Genomic DNA, 19,839 nt, shown 5'->3' with positions numbered 1-19,839 from the left:
CAACCAGCTAATTATGAATATTTATGGCACTGGAAAACGTTCGTTTGTTGAAAAGACACAAATAAATCATCACGTAAGGAATAGCTCCTTACACTCCTGGCAAAGTGACGTCAAATTGCTCCTTTATCGTTTTTATGCGGATATTCTTTTGATATCAGTGTTTGGGAAATATTTCTTAATGATTAACCATTCTGCACGTTGAAAGCGAGGCTGAGAGGGCAAAATTGGGTTTTCCAACGTAAAACATGCCGAGGGCCTATTTAATTTTTTCATCGATACAGATAAAATTTCGAGACTTGGAGTAGAGTTTACTTGTAAACATTGTTGGCGGTTTGACCATGTTGACGGATACGGAAAGACACAACCGAAAACGAGCCATTTAACGAGAAATTTACTAGGACGAAGCATCCTTCACTTCCATTCGTATTTCATAGTACTGCCATTTAATTGGACACCTCACTGGAATCAACGAGTGACATAAAAAAAAAAAAAAAACACAGCCCATAGCTACATTAAAAGAGTTCGTTCAATGATTTTATTCATCAGAATAATTTTACAGTCACATCTTTGATTAAAATCAGGCAATCATTCGATGAATTCTACTTAATAAGAATATTTTGATAAAAATTTAAGATACCCACAAGATAATCCCTCAGTATGTTCTTTCCTAGTAAGACTGATACAGATCTAACTGCTGTGACATTATTTATTAGGCCTACACAAAATTTTCTTTTAACACTGTTGGTAAAGCGTTGAAACAAAGGCCTTTCACATCGAATCTTATTTGTCATACTTATGTTGATAGTAAGTGATGCTGCGGTTTATTTTTCTCCTCCGAAGACTTACAAGGACTAGTTTCAGCGCTGAAAAATCTACAGAACATCAAATCTGATACGAGGAGGTCTTCCTTGTCCTATTATCCTTTTTTGTTTAGTTGAGCTGCCTATTACTGGTTCAAGACATAAAAGCTAAAGCCTCCTTCATCAGCACAGTAAATACTTTGTCATCACATAAGTAGAGAGGAAAAAGGTTTTTCATAATGCACCTACACCGTAAATATTCAAGGCCTATAATTATTTTACTTTTTTTCTTAAATGGTAATAGCTAGGCCTAGCCTGTAACAGTTTACCTTCAATAAATCGTTCTATCATTTGATATTTTATTCTCGAATGGAGACGTCAAATTCTACAAGAGAATACAAATAAGCCATAATCATAATGTACTGAATGCCCAGCATTGCAGCCAAGGATTTAAACAACGTATCCACGTATTAATTCGTATTTCTATGCGGCGAAATATCGATCGACTTCTTTTATCTATTGCCGCCCAACAATGGTTCTCCTTCAAAACTGATACTTCCTCTTTCTCGTTAGTTTCATCCTTTGCCGTGTACAAGCCAGTAAATGCAATTGAATGCAAAGAATGTGAGCGGAAACCCAATCCGCGAGCACCTGTCTATAGTGTGAGGATTACTAATAAAGTACCATTTTTCCCCCTCCGTTTTCTCTGGGAACGTTTTACTTTCAACACCAAGAGAATCTGTTTCAGCTTGACTTAATACTCGCTTAAGGGCGTTTCCTCGTCGGGGAGAACATTTTGGAGCAAAAAGAGACAAAAGCTCTGTCCTCTCTTCCTGTTTCTAGAGAGAAAAATATCAAGAAAAAATAATGAAAGGAAAAGAAAGTCCGTCAGGATATTTTTCACTGATCAAACGTATCTGCTTCACAAATTTTTGAAAAAAAAAACTTTGATACTCTTTGAAGAAATTCTGGTCAGAGGAATTTTTATATCCATAATTTAAGAAGTCATGGTCTCAACTTTACATCCCTGGAGCCTCAGTAGATAACTTTGACCCGCCTTAATACCATATATACAAATATATAGAACTGATGCAGAAACGAAAGCAGATATACGTATCACGAGACACCTTGAGAAATTCTGATACACCTTGAAAAACTCTGGTAGCCTGTTTTTCTTCACCTTAACTTAACGGGTTTATATTTGAAATAGCAATATGCATGTCCTAAAAACACTAAGAAAATATACATGTGCCCACCTTTGAACCATCTCCCCATTCGCTATCCATTGAAGGCTTCCTTTTGCTTTTATTCTTAACATTTATCATAAATGCTATAAAGGTATACTCCAAAATGGACCCAAACACAAATATGAGACACAACAGGAGGTACCAGTCGATAGCTTTCACGTAGCTCACTTTGGGTAGTGACGCGCGAGCACTGGAAATAAGCGTCGTCATCGTCAGAACAGTGGTGATTCCTAGGGCAACCCGCGCAGGAGCAGTATCGGGGTTAATCCAGAACGATATCCAGCTGATGATAACAATAATGGTGGAAGGTACATAGGTGTCAATCAAAAAGTAGCCGATTCGACGTTTCATCTTGAACATGGCAACTAGCGAGGAATGGTTGCCTGGGGAGAAAGTAACAGGAAAATTGTTCTTAAGGGTCCTTAGGTACATATAGTTTATTTTAGATAGGTATATATAATAGGTACACTTATTTATGCGGTCCGGCTAAAAGTTACCTTGATTGGGGCCTCTCTGGCTAGAGGGAGGAAGCACAAGAGGATAGTTAACAACGCAGCATAACGACCCTTACTCCAAGCTCAGTGAATGTTTTAGGAAAACAAAACAAAGTTCTGGAAGGTAACCTAAAACTACATCGGCATCTCATCCCATCCCATCCAGAAACATCTGGTCTTTTGATGTTATGGAAAGGAAGATAGGCTATCGTGACCAACCACTTAGTTCGTTTGAAGACTTCTCTACACTTGTTCCCAAACGTAAGGAGACGGTGGAATAAAACGAGGAAAGAGTACGTCCATTTCCTCTGTGTGTCAGCCCTCCCTCCTCAATGAAAGCTCGTGTGACAGCAAATTAAATTAGCCTGTTTAGAATTATTACGCCGCCCATGGACGAGCGTAAACATTGTAGCAATCCTGGGCAAAAATATCTTTAGAATGAACATAACTTGGGAAGAAAGAAACCAGGAGGGATACAGAAACCATAATCTCGATGCGTTAATAAATACCTATATTGTATTTATTTATGACTGCTTCCTTTTCCACATTGACCAACTCAAACTGTGGAAGCTCTACTTCATTGTTGACAAAGATGGCTGATGTGTTGTCATCTCTTGGGTTCCAAGCGTACCAAACGTCAGTCGTTTGGTATCCATCTGATATGGGAAAGAAATTAACATGATGAACAATAGAACAAGAGTTCCAGTCAGGAAAACTGGATCATGAAATCTGAAGCAGTCTTAATGTATTTCCCAACCAGCATCAAGCTTTCATTTCGTGTAACACAGTTACTTTTACACGCCTCTAAACATACAAAACTAGAAGCATTAAATTTTTCCTTTTAAGTACCTTAATGTATATAACTCAAAGGATATTAAACCCCACGCTTTTTTTTCCAAAATTTTTTAAGGAGTAATAAGTGCGGGCATGGTGAGAGAAGCTCATCTCTGCAAATTAACGATATTTAGTAATTGTTTATTTTTATTTGCGTTTTTATAATGTAATACTTACAACTCTCTAATGCCAATGTACACAACTGTGTGTCATGTGGGAATCGACGCAGATCCAACGTACACGAAGTAGTTATTGTGAGTCTGAAAACACCAACAAACATATCAACTAAAGACTGCATTTCTTTGAGTCTTTACATTGACAACACCGAATTTTCTTTTATTGATGCAATCTTAAACAAGTAGCTGTTATAGAATTTTTAATAGCCCGATATTTGGAAACAGGATTATGGTTTAAAACAACTCTCGACTCACCGAATGCTATAGAAGATGCTTCCATTTGGCTGAATCTGCAGCAGGTAATTCTCTGTTGTAACATCATGAAAGTAAGCTTTCTTAGTCTTCAAGAAGTAAGTACTCGGTACCCATATCTGCTTGTTAATATTGCTGCTCAGGGTCAGCAGAGGGTCAGAGGTCAGATGGCCAAACGCTAATCGCTCGTCTCTCCAGTATTGGCGCAAATATATGTCGATTGTAAACTCCTGGAATTACCACAAAAACGGAAACAGAATTGGAGATCATTGATTTTATCTGTCGAATCGCTATTTAGCATATAAAGTCAAACACTTTAGCTTTGCTATTTCAACGAACGCTGAACGCGGAGATACCCTGGTGGCATCTAATTGTCATGATTTTTCATTCATGCATGCAAGCGGATGGCTTGGTATCTGAAACATTAGTTCTAGCAGACGAGATAGCTTAAGCATTAAAAAAATTCGAAGCGAATTACGAGGGACTCAGTATCATACATTAAAAAATCAGCATTTTTGCTGTTATGATAATGATAGTATAAACAATAAAAAAGGTCACTGCTTGTAAATACTCTAGCTTTTTTTAAACTGTTTATGGTACTTACCATCTTAACTTCTTGCATTGCCCAGATATTGGCCACGTACATGTCGACTCGTACTTCGACTGGGGAACCTTTTTTCAATGATGATTGACAAGCAGTTAATAAGGAAATCACTCTTGTGATCGCAAAGTCACCTAAGTAATCCATTAAAAAGGATCGGACAAAGAATTTCAGATAATTTTCCCTTTTTTCAACGCACCAGTTAGTGAGTAACACTTGTGTTATCCGTCATCTTTGGCCTTATTTTGACATGATAGATAAACTCAATTCAGCATTGAACTTGCGGAAAATTTGATCTAGCCTTCAACTACAAGATTGTTGAATTCATGTTCGCAGTTGCGATATATATATATATATATCTAGAATTATGTATTACTTTACATCGTAGATGACTATAAAACTTTACTTACCTTTAACTCCAGGTCTGATCCTTTTGTCGTAGTCTTTCAAAAGAGTTTCTACTATCTTGGTTGAGTTTGCATAAGCCTTAAACGGCTTGTTATCGCTGAAAAAGACAAAACAAAAACAAATACAAACAAAAAAAGAAAACCATAATTCATTTAGTTAGTTTTAGGAATAGGTCCGACAACTAGGTTCTAACACGATTCGTATCAAGTACAGGAATAATCACAGGAAGCACATGTAGTCCTATGGAGCTCTGCGATGGAGCACCGATTTTTTTTTGTCCCACATCCGTGACGAGAAGAATATAATCTCGCTCATTCCAATACCGAGTTTAAAATTTACCAGCTTTTCCTACCTTTTAGTTTAAATTATGTAGGCTATTTTGCTTACTAGAGTAACGCAAAAGATGGAGGTGGCTCTTCTCACCGATCCCATGTCGGTTGAGTTTGTTAATGGTCAACGTCCTTGCTCGGTGAGCTTTTCACAGAGCTGTGCTTCCTATTCCCGTCCCTTCCCAGTCTTGACACCCCTGCACTTCGAGGTGAGTTCTTCCAATTCCCTCGCGTTTCATGGTTTTACCATTAACATGTGTAATTTTTCTCACAATGAAGTGTAAATCGCCATATTTAAAAACTTTTTTAAAATTTTCATCAATTGGCCACGTTTCGCTGCAAATGTTCATGGTGCAAAACAATAGTTAGCAAAAACCAATCATTTACTCTAAGCAACTCCTTTTTGAGATAGAAACTTGACAATGGTAGTATCTCAGTTTCATGATAGAATTTTCGGTCGGAGCGATGTAAATTTAGAAGTCTCGAACCACCTGGTACAAGACTTAAGTGAAAAGAAGCATCATACTGATAACAAACCATCAATTAAAAGTGCAAGTGGATCGCAACTACCTTTTGGACAATCAGGTAGCTTTTGTCGTTCAATTTATATTTTTTGTTCCTTCTCGTGATTAAAAGAATACCCAATCGATCTAAAAACTTTAGTGTAAGAGACAGGTGAAAACGATTCTAGAAAATCGAGGACATGAAGCAAAAAACATATAGAAAAAAAATCACGATTGAGTGAATAGAGTTTCAGATCTGAAACTAAAATATAAAAAAGCTGGGTAGGAAATCAGCCCTTGAATCTCAGATCAATTTCATTCGCGAACAATTGACCTCAATTGGAGCCTTCAGATGTAAGCAATCCTATTCATTATTTTTCTTGAGACAGTTATCGAGACTGAACACAATTCAATCGTATGATGTGTATTGACGTTCCACAAGCTGCTAATTGGCGGCCATTTTTTAAAATCATGATGGATCAAACAAAAGACTTTTTTACACTGACGGTTCTCAATTTGATCGCTAAGTAAGAAACAAATTTAACCTATTACCAACAGGAATTTTGAGCGATACTGAAAAAAACTGATAGTTTAAACTTTATACAACGGAACTTACATTTGTTTAAGGCAGGCAATAAAGAACCTGAGACCGCCAAATTTAACCGTACTTTTGGGATCTTGTTGGCTTTCCAAATGCGTTTTTTATACATGTAATTATGTTAAACAATTCTTAAGCCTAAAAATCATGCCGTGCTAATTACGACAATGGTACACCGGTCAGGTTGAAGTCCATCAACACATAAGCAAAATGGCTTAGAAAATTTACTCGGTCAATAAGTTCGTTTCTTATTTTCGTCTCTTCCAAGTGACGATGTATATGCTCTATAAAGGTTTTACAGATTTCTGTTACAGAGAAAACACTCAAAGAAAATATCAATGCCTTGAACGGAATTCAAACATAACGCAAAAATTGGTAACATGATAAAACAACCCTGTTCACTTAGAGGAGCAATCTACGGCAAACATGTAGCTAAAGAGTCAAGGGTTTGTTTTGACATTCCGAAATCGGGAATTACTCAAACGATAAGCAACGTATAATTACAAATAAAGCCACAAAATATGATTTACCTTGATGTGTTAACAGAGTACTGTTCACTGGAGACTACAAGAGCGGCCCATACCATCAACACAGAGTGAAATCCCTCATTTCTGTTTAACATTCTTGCAGGCTTGTCGCAAGCGATTTCACTTCTTTGCACTAAGGGAGAAAGACGTCAAGCACAATCAAAAACAAAGAAAATGTCGCCGAAGTTTGATGGACAGACGGTTTTCACCAACGTGACTAGCAGCCATGTTTGGTGACTGAAGTAGAAGAAAGAATTTGCAGTGAGAAGAGCTCATGTCCCACGTGACGGGTTTAAAACTCCAACATGGTTGACGTCACGTTACGCGAAAAAAGGTTAATGGTATAAATGAGCTGTATTTCAAATGCACTGAACTGCGATTTGGCGATTTGTAATTCTGCACCTGATCGCATTTAGAACACAAAGACCTTTGTTACGCAAAGTTCATGAGATGCCTCATGTTAAATTTATACATCAATGACATCATTTAAAGTATTTTCTTAAAAGAGAAAACAATTCATTACAATGTAAACCAAACAAACAAAAAATAAAAACAAAGGCAAAAGAAGAAGTTGTTTGTGGTAGCATAGAATGCCTATATACGGAACCGCTCTACATCATAAAGAATTTCCGCGAATCGTAAAATTTAACAAAGAAATATTGACAAATTTTAACGGGGCAGTAAATGAAAGATTAAAATGTTGAAGCCATCATAGCGATGCTTTACCTTTCTTGTGTAAGACAATTATTACAACTGAATGGCAAAGTTTTTGCGTTCCTATGCATTTAAATGATTATATTCGCTAAGCGATTTTTAAACGTAAAATGGGGGTGACAAAGCTTCACAAAAACAAACTAAGGTGGTGCAGCACGACAAAGCAACTGATAAAACTATTCAACAGGATTGAAATGTAAAAATTACTAAATATATAGAAATATATACGATAAATATTTGTGGGCATCTAAATAATCACTTTTTGTAAAAATACCGTTCCTGTCATCTGCTGTTTTTGGAAAAAAGTAATCAGATCGACTATTTCTGTTTCGGAGACACAGATTCCTCCCACATTTAAGTCAGATACGAGCGTGTGAAAAAGATTTCGAAACAATATTAATGAGCACATCCAACTTAGTAGAAGCCTCTTCTATAAAGGCAAAAATGTTTATATTTAAAACATAAACTATTTTTTTGAAGAAAGCCAGAAACATCAAAAACCGTACTCAGGAAGGTGAAAAAGGAAAAATGATAATAGGCGAAGGATCACAACTTTGCAAAAATTAAATGCCTCTCCACATTGTTTTACCACAAACATTTGTAATCTACACCAGGCTATTCTCGGGACATCAATCAAACTCAGCGCTTAGATCTATTACTGCAGAGGTGATTAAAAACAACGATTTCTTACCACGACACAGTCGAATCTCAGGATAACCTTCGCCGAAAAATAAAAATGCATCTACTGGCCATTCCCCTCTATTTGAGCGCTATTTACTCTTGAAGTGTCCTGCGTAGAAGTTTGATTAGATCCAGTGTTCACTGCAGGTGATAGGCAATTTCTACCACGCGAACATCAAGACACCTACTAGTAGAAGAGTGTTTCCTGACTTTGAAAACATTACTTATGTTTGTGTCACGAATAGCAAAGCGCCCACTAGAAAACTAAGAACGTTTATTTTAGAAGACGTTTTGAACAGGTGTACTAAATGCATTGAGAGTAAGTTAGTGCACAGTCGCCCACCATGGTATTAATTATAAATAGTCTGGAGGAGAATAGCGTCAAAGTGCATTTAAATTTGATGTTCTAACAAAATTTCCCACCAAAGGCTAGTGTGTGGTAGATAAACTTTTACTACCAGAGAATTCTAAAGCAGAGGATATGGTGCCATTCCAAAATATCACGTAAATAACAGACTACCCCGTGAGGTTCCCTGCTGATATATGAGCCAAAGTCGTATTACTAAATGTTGGTTCGGCCAACTTTCAACAGGCCTTTATATTTGAAAACAGTAGTAGGGACCATTATCACAACGAGCTCGTATTAGAATATGAGGAAATTTTGTGAATAGATCAAAGATATCCCACCAGCTTTTTTCAGTTATAAAAACACCAGTGGAACAGGGGAACTTTAAAAGAAGGCACGTTCGAAAGATTAATTTTTTCCATTAATGTAATTTTAATTCACAGAAATAATTTCAGAGCATTGTGCCGACGTTGTTGAGATCTATATTCTTATGAAACAGGTACAGTTGCTACCCATTCTTCTAACAGACTGATCCTGAAATGGAGACTTAAGATCAAAAATAATAAATATTAAACTACACAGTATGAAACACCTAACAACTTTGAGGCATGTAAGACTTGGTCATCCTACAAAAATTCATTTATTGTGTGCGTTTTTTTAGGAGACAATGTGTTTTTTGATTCAAAACAATGACAGAAATTCGTATGTTGAGACAATTCTTTGTGCTCCCAGTCTTACAACAGATCTATCAGTTTTCCTTCGATAAAATAGGTCGCGCTGACATTTATTTCTTTCATTTTCCTTTTGTTTGGCACATAGTTCTTCATGACCCGAGGATATTACTTTTTCTTTCGATAAATTGTCAATATCAGCGGCCAGTTTGATAAATAATTTAAATTAAAATGTGATACCATGTAAAAGCGACAAAACGACCTTGCTTTTAAGTCCATTTTAAGCAGTTTACTTGTGAAACAATTGCAAGTTCATATCCTTTTGATCTTAGGTTCGCTCTTGAAATGAAATTTGAAACTCTTGATATTTAAAGCAGTCGATGTCAGTAAAGGTGTCTACAAACAGTGGTTTCAAATGATGATTGATACCGAAAAACCAAGAAAAGAGGCATAACGCTTGCTTTCGATTGATACAAGCCAGGTTCATTTCCTTTTTGAGCATTAGTTTCAGTCTGATTATAGGAAACCTTGAAAACTTCAGCTTTGCAGCCAAGTAATAATTATCATGAGCGACGGAAAAAAGACAGACTCATAGCATAATCTTAACTCTTTCAAAATAGGGTAGACGACGGAAAGGAAGAAAAACAATCCATAGTTGAAAAACTCAGGAGTCGAGTCACGCTAAATGATAGCTTGTTTAGTTTTTCTCATTCTAAAGATCCTCTCAAAATTCAGTCTCCTTTGCGAATATTTTCACAATTTTATCGATTATTCCTTCAAGAAAATAATAATCAGGAACAAATCAAAGCCAAAGTTATTAGTGTCATTCAGTCTGGCTTTCTTGTTATTGTGTATATCAATAATTAAGGATCAAAATTAACCCTCAGCATTCCATAAACAGGAAACCAAAGTGATTTTTATATCCGTTTACTTATAAACATTCAAAATTTAAAACCCAGTTAGAAGAGAGTGACACTTCTACTGTCTTCCAAATAACAAATTAATAAAATCCTTGCACTCAAAGCAATTTTTCATCATAGATCATTTTGCTACCTATACCTATAAAAAAAACCTCGAAATATTGTACATTGTAAAGTGCGTTACCTGAGACCATACGGTGTTGCGGGCATAAAACATTAAGCTCGTGTATTTTCATTAGAGCGAAGTCAATTTGCATTACCTAAAAACTTTTCTTATATCTCGGAGAGTAAAGAACTCTTGGGCGATTTTCATAGTAGATGAACTTCTACAGCCTTAATATTTCTGAAGAAGCGTACTAGAAGAGAAATAATCTAAAACTTTCACTAACCGTTTACCAATCGACCGGAATTCGAGGCGGGTTTTTTGGCCGCATTCCAGAAATCGGTACCAAAACAGTGTTCTTGAAGAGAAATTGTAATGCTTTTTTCTACCCGTGTTTCATTTGTGTAATAATTGACCACTGACAGAACTCTCTGTTACTGAACGATGGGAACTGCTTTTCGAACCATCGGGTACGATAGCATCGCATCTCTCAAAGATAGATACGGTTTCGACAGCTCTAATTATTTTGAATCACTAACGTGGGTGATTAACTAACAGTCTTATCATCGAATTATGCAAATGACGTTTAAGATCACACGGCTTCATAAAGTCAGTCAAGAAAAGGAATTGCACTAATTAATTTTACTGTAGTTTACAATGTTTTATAGTAAACAAAACGCAATACTTTGAAATGGAAAGAAAAGAAAAAAGAAATAAAAACTGAAACTCAAGAGAACGAAACAATGTCAGATCAAGTCCGCTACCATGACAGAACCTAATTTTCATGAATTCGCAAATAAATCCAAGCACTCTTGAGGTGATGATGACTTTTTTTTAGCAAGTCCAATGGTGAGGGCTTTCCTTCATAATTAAGCTCAAAGCAAACATGGCATTAATGGTGTATTTTTAATAACTTTTATTTAAAGAGCTTTTTATCACAGGACCTCTGTAATTGTGTGAAATGAAGCTGGTGGCGGCTAATTGAGGTATCTCAATACACATTGCAGTGAAGATGAATTTAACTCCAATTATAACACCAAAAATTAAACTCAGTTATAAAATTTCAAGATGTATCTTACGGGTTCTTGCAGATTCATTTTGAGATAACAATACTGTAGGCATTTTTCGTCTTCAAATATTTACTTGTAATAAAGGGAGAGATTAAAAATTCAAATTGCCAGATGCACTCTAAGGAGATAGGATGATATCATGTCGACGGTTTTCTCATTATCTTTCCTAATTATATCGCCAACTTTCAACAGTGATCACAGTACTCTCTAATTGTTCTTTTGCATTCAAAACCAAAACAAACAAATGTAATACAGCATTACTGAACGCGTAAGAGCAAAACAACTCCTGAAAACATTTTTGGCTCTCAGGGGTGCATCACCCATCCACAATATGAATATAGATGCATTTTTCCTAAGGCCACGGGCTCCATTTCGTGCAATGTAAAATACGAGATCTACTTTTTTTTCGCATTCTTAAGCTGTACTTCAAGTTCACTAATGAGGGGATGATTTGGCAAGAACACATGTCCAATTTTTTTGTGAAATTCCACATCGACATCGGCAAGATTATCTTAATCCGTCTCGTTGAAAAAGTTTCCTTGCTAAACGGTAAAGTAAGGAGTTTTGCCTTGTCAAGTGCATTTATACGAGAAAAGGAATTGAAAATGTTTAAACGTTCTTCTCAAACAATTCTCTGTGGCTGTTAAACTAAATCTGCTATTTCATTTTATCTACAAGTTTCGGCTCTATATATTCCACCACGTATCATGCAAAGGGAGTTCGTCCCCGACAACTTCATATACTGCTTTAGCAATATCAGTTTGCAGCAGGCTCGTTTTAAACTACGTTTCAAACTAAATGACCAAGACTGCAAAGTCCAAAGGTGTGTTCCTGTAACCGTAAAACTTTAACATTTTTTCTTTGTTTACTTATCACATATTTTGGGTACCTTCACTAATAAATAGAAAAGAAGCAATTCGACGAAAAACTAGGTGCGTATACTTAACAGGACCGTGAGGGTACACTGATTCTAATTTTTTTCATCTTTCTTTCCATCGTTTTCCATTAATCGTTACTTACGCGCAGGCTCTGTACTTCTCCATAGAAAAATTGATTTGATTGAACAACTGACATACAGGAATCAATTCTTGAACCCGGCTGGTAACTTACATCGTTTTCTACAAATTTATCAGGATGAGGTTTAATGCAGAACTCTTAAAAGTAGGTTTGTTTTCAACTGCTTGATGTCATTTTAAATTTATTGCATATTTTCTGTTTCATTGGTTTCCATTAAGAACGATGAACAGAGGTTTGCGTGAAATTTGAGAGAAATGATAATGACACCGACAAACTTTCTTTGTCACCGACAAACTTTCTTTGTCGCAAGAGGACAGATCACTTTGCATGTAAATCCAAGGCTGCGTTAGTTAAACAAAACAAATTTTTTAGAATAATAATAATAAAATTTCACGCCAAAATATTCCGAGTTGGAGTCGATTACGGAGAGTGAGTGACAACATGTAAACCACTGTGAATCTGATTAGAAACTGTTTTTTTTTTCTTTCTTCTAAGACATCTAAAACGAAAATTGTTTGATGATTTTCATGATACATATAAATCAGCATGGAGGATGTCCTGATGTGCATCCCCACGTAATTCCTAAAAACACATGAATATGAATGTACATGACACGCTTTTTCAAAAACTTGGCAATATGAAAACATGTATTAAATATATATACCTTTTCTTTTCCTCATCAAAAATAGGCACTTTTTGGCGAGAAAAGGAAATATGCGTATATTTCATATATATTTTCATATCGCAACGTTTTTGAAAAAGGGGTGACATTTATACATACATATATATATGTGTATGTGTGTGTATATTTTATTATATATATATATATATATATATATATATATATATATATATATATATATATATATCTTTTCACAGAAGGGAGAAATAAAAAAAATTATCATCTTCATTCTGCCGGGCTTTTCACAACTAAAACGAGAACAGTCGTCGGAGAAAACGTTGATAAAAGATACTAGCTTAACGGCCAAAAAAAATAATATGGAAAAAAGCACCCACACGAAAGAGGTTTGGTTCGAAGTTTTTCTTTACATGCACTTTATTCGCATTTAACTCTGTTGCGATTTATCGAATAGCGCCGAAAGAAATCTCTTGTGGCCGCTGATTTAAAACAATGTTATTGTACCAGAAGTTTTAAAGGTTTGAACTCTTTGAGGGTTAATTTTCTTACCAATTCAGTAGCAAAATGAGCAGTTTTTCCATTCTTTTTAGTCTTTTATTAATACTTGTGCGATATTTTCACCAGGCATCACCAAAGAAAACCGACGGAGTTTAATTAATGCAACTTACGTTTTCATTTACTCAATTTTTAAAAAAATTGCTCTCTGTAGTGATAGCAAATAAGGTGATCGCTAAGTACTAGATGAACAATAGGTCTCCGTGGGAAAATAGCAATGTGAGCTTCGTACGAAGCTCCTTCAGTCTAATTATAAACCACTTTCAGAAGGATATGCGCTACGATTTATATATCTAAAATTAGAATTTTTGATGATTTTTTATCTCCAGCTGAGAAGGAAGTCCGCAGTTCAAGTACCACAGAACTATCCCCTAAATTTTTCTTTCAATCCCCTGTGTGAGACCAATAGCATTTCGTCGACTAAGTATTTGTGCTTTCACATCTTTAGGGTCAATTTTTCCTTAAACATTGTATTCTTATGAAGAAAAGCTACTGGGAACATTGAAAATATTACCATTGGTAATATGTGACGAGTATATATATATAGAGCGTTTGTTTTTTGCTGCCAGAATGGCTTCGGGCAATACACTTTAGTTTGCAAAATTTTTGAAAAGCTTTTAAAACAAACATCGATTCAATAACAGACAGTCTAAGACCAAATAATAACGTTGATCAACTAAAAGATATCATGGTGTAACCATGACAACAACAAGGCTATTTTTCATTCGAAAATCTAAGATGGTCATAATATATCGTTATAGCTAAATACAGCAAAGTATTAGATAATTTACGAGAGGGGGATCAAAGACGTTAACATCTACGTATGACTAATATCCATGGAAAACTCACGAAAACTTACGATAACCTGCTCGCTTTTGCTTACAGATAAAAATACTGCGAGTAACCTATTTTGGTTTTCAAGACGAGTATGTGAAAATGAATCGATCCCTTCCGACACAACCCGAATGAAATAATCATCATCTCATGCTCAAACAATGTATCAAAGAAGTCATTGTTACTCTCATAATGAATAAAACTCGTAAACTAAAAACGCCCTGCTCTCTTCTATCTGAGAAACGCATTAGATGGAAAAAGGATAAAGCATTTTTAACCTTTTTTCTTTACTCAGTGGAGCCTTCTCTTCAATCAAAGCTTATTGCAAAATTTAGCCATTTTGCGAAATTTTCCTTTTTTTAAACTGAAACTTTTTGTCTCCTAATCAAAGTTACGAGATAACAGTTTAAGGCTAACTTACATTCTTCCAGTCAGTTTTAAAATCAACCAAGTAGTCTAACTCATTTTGATGTTTCCATCTTCATGGCAATCAATTCTGTCGTCACAAAAACTTGTAAAGGAAACGAACTGAATGAAAAAACTTAGCCTAAACATTAAATACACCTCTATCAGTGGTCGGATTTAATTACCTTTCAAAACACCAAGCAATAAGGCCTCCTGAGAACAGAGCTTGATATTTTCATAACACGATCACGCAATCATTACTGAGGGACAGAAACGTATACGAGTCAAGCCAATTTGATCAAAAATTACCTTCCTGTGGCTTGATTTAGGTGCAATAACAAAGCTAAGCTAAGTGTTGATCTATGAGCCTTTTTGCACGAGGCCGGGTTGATTTGTAACCCAGGTCGAGTTACCGCAAAGAATACTACTGAAAAATATACATCATGTATATTTTTAGCATTCTTTGAAATGATTTCACACGAACCTGAGTGTCTAGACAGTTGTAGAGGATGTGGTTTGCTTCGAGACTGACACAGGCCTGTCTTTCCATCGACTTAAAAACTAGACAACATGAGCAATAAAGGAAAAATTCAATGTTGAGTAGGTCGGAAAGGAAGTAAATCGTAAAGTAAAAAAAAAAGAAAAAAAAAAAAAAGAAACCCGTTTATCTGAGCACAAAAGGCCTGGTTAGCTAAGGGCCAGTTTTTATATGAGAGCGTTTTACAAATCTCAACCCCTTCTGGCACTTCATTCCGCGTCTCGACAAGGGTTACCCAGCAAAGAGGGCTAACTCGGCTTTGCGGCTTTTTTCACGAAAACACTTCTGAACATTGGAATGACAAGGCATTACTTTTCGAGGTGATTCCACCCGGCTTTATAAGTAACCCAAGGTTGTGTAAAAAGGTTTCTAAAGTGTCATTTCCAATTTTTCTTGTTATTATAATCAGCCATCAAAAATGTGGTTGATCCCACGAAACCTTGCATTTTAAGCGACTAGCGATCATTATCATTTGGTAATTTCATAGCTGAATGCTTTTCAATTGGAAAAAAATCGTTCACGACCAAACAAAGAGGGAATGCAAAGTAAAATCTTAAGATTCTCTCAATTTCAGGTTAAATATTGAAATTGATACGGAAAAGAAGGTTTCTAAATAAATAATAAGAAATCAACAGGAACAATTTTCGCGCGAAGTGTGGTTGAGGCAGCTCAATAGTAGGTACCTTGAACAGAAGTACTTACGATTTTGAGTTTAAATTCTATATACCTACACTCAAATGAAACATTAGACAATCAACCGCAATGAATCGTGCAGTCCAATTGTTTTTATTATGATTAAAATGTAGAACGTGACATTTCTGTACTGAAATAAATGTGCTATCGTTACTGACAATTTCGTATTTGGGGAAGCCGAATATTTCGCGAATATCTCTTCCAGCTCAGTATTTGTAATATAACGAACTGCAAAAGAATTTGAGTTTCCCTTAAGTAAACTAATTTTGATCGCGGTGTTTCTTGTGTCTAATGCTTAGTTGAGGGTTTATTCTATTGCATAATTCTGCCCATCATGATTTGCATACCTTGTGCATGAGGTTTGCGGGATTTCGTACTGCGACGGGAGTACACAAACTTCTGCCGAGAGAACACAAACCGCTTCATCAGAGAAAAAGTAAAATCTTAAAATCATCAAAAAAGTAACAAACAGCAATCTCAGGGAATAACATATTCCTCATTTTTGAAATTATGTTGATGTAAAGCAGTTGCTTCGCATCAACTGTTTTAATTTGTTCATTAAATCGTTAATCAGTAGCTTCTGGCGTTGAGTATTTGCGTTGTGAAGTTGGATATGAGGGTAGATTTGTATATGTAAACCACCCTTAAGCATACCACGATGGGAATAAGGTGAAATAAAGGTATATCTGAAGTGTTATCTTCAAGTAAACCCAAACAACTTACCCATTGAATATTAAATCCAACAGCAACATGTGACAAAGAAGAGAAGCGAGGCGAACATAAAACCGGGTTACAAATGACTGCCAAACGTAGCAGCTTATTTTCTAGTTCCTAGATCTTCGGGCTTACCGGCGGTCCAAGTCGAAGTCCGAAGAAAAACTGAGGTAGAACGTTTCCGTTGTTTTCACACGAAGACATCGCTGCGGCTTCGACACTACCACTTTATCACAAATGAACAAAAAAAACAGTACTTCGCACGAGTTTGTAAAACCCAAATCCTTCAGAACGGTAAAATAAATTGTTCTTTAAGAATACGAAAGGTACATTTAGCAACACGTGACCAAAGTTGTTATAACATACAGAGTCTCCTTGTTAATTATATGACTCGTTTTTCAAGAAATATTGCATTTAGCATTAATGTCCAGCAGGGAGTAAAATGGTTGACTGTCACCGACTTGTTGATTGAAAGTGGATTTCTGCGGCAGGTGCAAAGGAAGAATTTTATGAAATACTTATTCGAGATTACTTGAAGCCAAAATAATCACAGCGAACGCTTCCATCAGTTTGAAAACACGAGTTTAAATGTTTATGACGCGAACAACCGGTTGTTTGTGTCAATGATTTCCAAGAAGAAGAGAGAAATAATATATGAGTTCAAGTAGCGGTCGATCATACTGTGAAAGATAATAAAAAAGATTAGCGGAAAGGGCTTTTTCCATTTCTTGAAGTGAGATTTGATCATCACAAAGAACGGCCGGAGGGGGATTCTGTACCACTATCAGAATGACATATACTGACCATTTCCTATCAAGGTTGAACGTTTTTCGACTTCCTTACTCCTGATATCACTGGCTCTTCATCTCTCGCTCACTTAAAAGAAATTATTTAAATTATATTTTCCCAACAATTATTAATTCCACTATGGACTATGACATGACTTGCCGACAAGTCGTTTACTCTATCTGTTGTCTACTTATCTTGCACCGCTTTTGAGACATGCATTAATGGTTTTTATTGGGTTTCCTTGCCATTAACATATACATCTACATATATATATATTTTTTGTTTGTTTGTTTTGTTTTCTATAGCAATTGCTGTAAATTGTAGTAATATTACAAACACCAAACTTGCACCCATTTCATGCACGTATATATTCTACTGTCTCTTACTACGCGAAAGCAATCAAGACAGTTTCACCAGCATTCAGTAAAGCCTACATCACGAGATCTAACGATTGGAGAAAACGCTGTCCCAAAACATCACTTCATACGCTTGCAGTAGACGAACTGCACGTTTAATATCACTGTAATGAACTTTCTTGAACGTGCCTTTATCGGCCTCTGCGTTATAAGCCTCAATAGCCTTTATAGCTCCGTCGTCTAAATCCCCACTACCAAAGAATCGAAGGAACTCCAGGTCTTCTTCTTTCATGTGGTAGTTCTTTTTCAGTGCATCTGCGAGACGCGAACACATTCGTCCAAACGCTGGGAAATTAACCGCAATGGCTGCTGCAATCTGCGGAGCTTCGCCATAATGGACTAGACGACACAAATACGACGGATAAGCTTGGGCTTCGGCCCGAGGCTCATAACCTTCCAGATGTGAATCTGAAAGCTTCATAGCTTTTGCCATGCTGAGAAGCTTGTCAAAAGCTATCTTCTCGCCTGTCAAAAAGAACTGGAAATACTCTCGAATGATCTCATTGGCGTTGAACCTAGCCACTAGATGCTCCATACTTCGAGTGTCAGAGGCTATTATGTGATACTGTTCGCAGAGAAGTCGTTCCACAACTGCCAGAGGGAGTGTTCCAGCGCTCGCTTCCTGGACGACAGCATGGCTTCCTAGCCTTTCTTCAGTCTCCACAGAGAATGGCTCATTTCTCAAAGAGGCCAGAATTTCTTTGGCAGATTTGTTGGCCGCCATTAAGGGCGAAATAAAATACGTGTTGCACTTATACGCTGTAGAGCTTCTTAAATTCCTAAAGAAAAAAGAAAAAGAAAAAATATATATAACTTTTAACAACAGTTCCCTACTCAGTTAAATCTACCTGTCAAATTGGCTACATATTATCCCAGCAGGGTAGGTTCAACGTCGAAAAATTACGTTTTGTCATTACAAGTTTGAACATTGTAAAGCTGATCTTTTTTCGTCGGAGCAGTCATCTTTTGAAAACGAGCAGAAAACTACTAACTCTACTAACTCTTAAGTGTTGCGTTACAGTCACAATGAAAGTCACATTCAAGCAACGTGTCGGAGGAATGATTTCGTATCACCCTTAGTCACGCATGAGGAGTCATTACCATACTGCCAGAGGACTAGAATTACAGTTGCAGGGTCGCATTATGAGATCGTTTCGACTAAATTCACCATAAAAGACATTTAAAATCGTGTTTTTGAAGATACTGGGTGCATTTGGCTAACAACCACAAAAGTGAAATGTATTTTTTAACATTTTTATTCCATGCGTCGTAGTGCGTGACAAAGGTTATATTTTACTTCATCTTGAATGAACTTTGTATCAGCATATATGTTTATAAACCTCGCAAATCAATACAATAACAATCACTTGCCAACAGGGCAAAGCAAGAAAACTAAAAACGGCTAAGTGGCCATGAATCAGCCGAAAAACTCATGCGAAGGGACAAACTTTTACTGAAGATAGTTTTGTTTTAGTCCAAAACAAACACAGATTATTGGGTTGAGAGTGCGACCGTCCATTCTCACAGAAACCTAACATTTCATCCATTGCACAACATATTCACACATATTCGCACAACATATTCACACATTTACGGGGGCTCAATGTGCGAGCTTTCGCTAGCGCTACCTCTGATATTGTTGAGAAGATCTGTTGGATATAATTATCTTGGCCTCTGTCTAATCGCCGAAAGCTCGCGAGTTCTAGATCAAGGCAATTACTTAGAGCACACAATTTTCATCTTGCGTGCTCCCTAACGAAATTACGAACAAAATAGATGATGTTCATAGATTTAGGTATAAACGAGGGATGGAAAATGCTGGCTAAAGTCAAACAATCTTACCTTCGTTAGCTTTCGTTACTTGGGAAGCAAGGTCAATACACGGTACAGTAACATAGAGTCAGCGGTAAAACAATAAATCTATTTGGTTTCATATATTTCATATGACGAATACTCAAGGCCTA

At 36.3% G+C, this 19,839-nt stretch overlaps 2 protein-coding genes across 10 annotated transcripts; both read right to left on the bottom strand.

Annotated features, from left to right (window-relative positions):
• Nucleotides 1-509: 509 nt before the first annotated feature.
• LOC113675096 (glycine receptor subunit alphaZ1) lies at nt 510-17,549 on the bottom strand. 9 transcript variants are annotated; one of them, XM_089191950.1, is made up of 11 exons: nt 17,475-17,549; nt 16,680-16,896; nt 16,304-16,355; nt 6,773-6,902; nt 4,815-4,909; nt 4,408-4,475; nt 3,807-4,033; nt 3,553-3,635; nt 3,051-3,197; nt 2,057-2,430; nt 510-1,639 (listed from the first exon to the last, which is right to left on the bottom strand). In XM_089191950.1, the coding sequence occupies exons 4-11, from the start codon at nt 6,862-6,864 to the stop codon at nt 1,376-1,378; spliced, it is 1,350 nt and encodes a 449-aa protein (XP_089048076.1). In that variant the 5' UTR covers nt 6,865-6,902; nt 16,304-16,355; nt 16,680-16,896; nt 17,475-17,549; the 3' UTR covers nt 510-1,375. The 9 variants fall into 9 exon arrangements, with proteins under 9 accessions (XP_089048076.1, XP_089048074.1, XP_027047432.2 ...); XM_089191948.1 differs by having other exon boundaries at nt 16,806-16,896; nt 17,475-17,530; XM_027191631.2 differs by lacking the exon at nt 17,475-17,549 and adding an exon at nt 15,210-15,286 and having other exon boundaries at nt 16,680-17,092.
• A 114-nt stretch (nt 17,550-17,663) lies between these two features.
• Nucleotides 17,664-19,766, bottom strand: LOC113675097 (uncharacterized). Its single transcript, XM_027191632.2, has 2 exons — nt 19,718-19,766; nt 17,664-18,654 (listed from the first exon to the last, which is right to left on the bottom strand). The coding sequence occupies exon 2, from the start codon at nt 18,597-18,599 to the stop codon at nt 17,904-17,906; it is 696 nt and encodes a 231-aa protein (XP_027047433.2). The 5' UTR covers nt 18,600-18,654; nt 19,718-19,766; the 3' UTR covers nt 17,664-17,903.
• Nucleotides 19,767-19,839: the final 73 nt, after the last annotated feature.

Source organism: Pocillopora damicornis, chromosome 13 (assembly GCF_964200805.1).
Source record: "Pocillopora damicornis chromosome 13, jaPocDami1.2, whole genome shotgun sequence".
Taxonomy (NCBI): Eukaryota; Metazoa; Cnidaria; class Anthozoa; order Scleractinia; family Pocilloporidae; genus Pocillopora; species Pocillopora damicornis.
Note: the sequence above shows the minus strand (reverse complement) of the source record. Positions and strands in the feature narration are given on the sequence as shown.

Bases quoted from the DNA above. Each gene is read 5' to 3' on its own strand.
- LOC113675096 (XM_089191948.1), bottom strand. From the start codon at position 16,874: ATGTCTTCGTGTGAAAACAACGGAAACGTTCTACCTCAGTTTTTCTTC. The intron at 4,034-4,407 runs GTAAGTACCATA...TGGTAATTCCAG, and splicing joins CAATGCAAGAAGTTAAGATG to GAGTTTACAATCGACATATA. The intron at 3,636-3,806 runs GTGAGTCGAGAG...TGGTGTTTTCAG, and splicing joins AGCATCTTCTATAGCATTCG to ACTCACAATAACTACTTCGT.
- LOC113675097 (XM_027191632.2), bottom strand. From the start codon at position 18,599: ATGGCGGCCAACAAATCTGCCAAAGAAATTCTGGCCTCTTTGAGAAAT.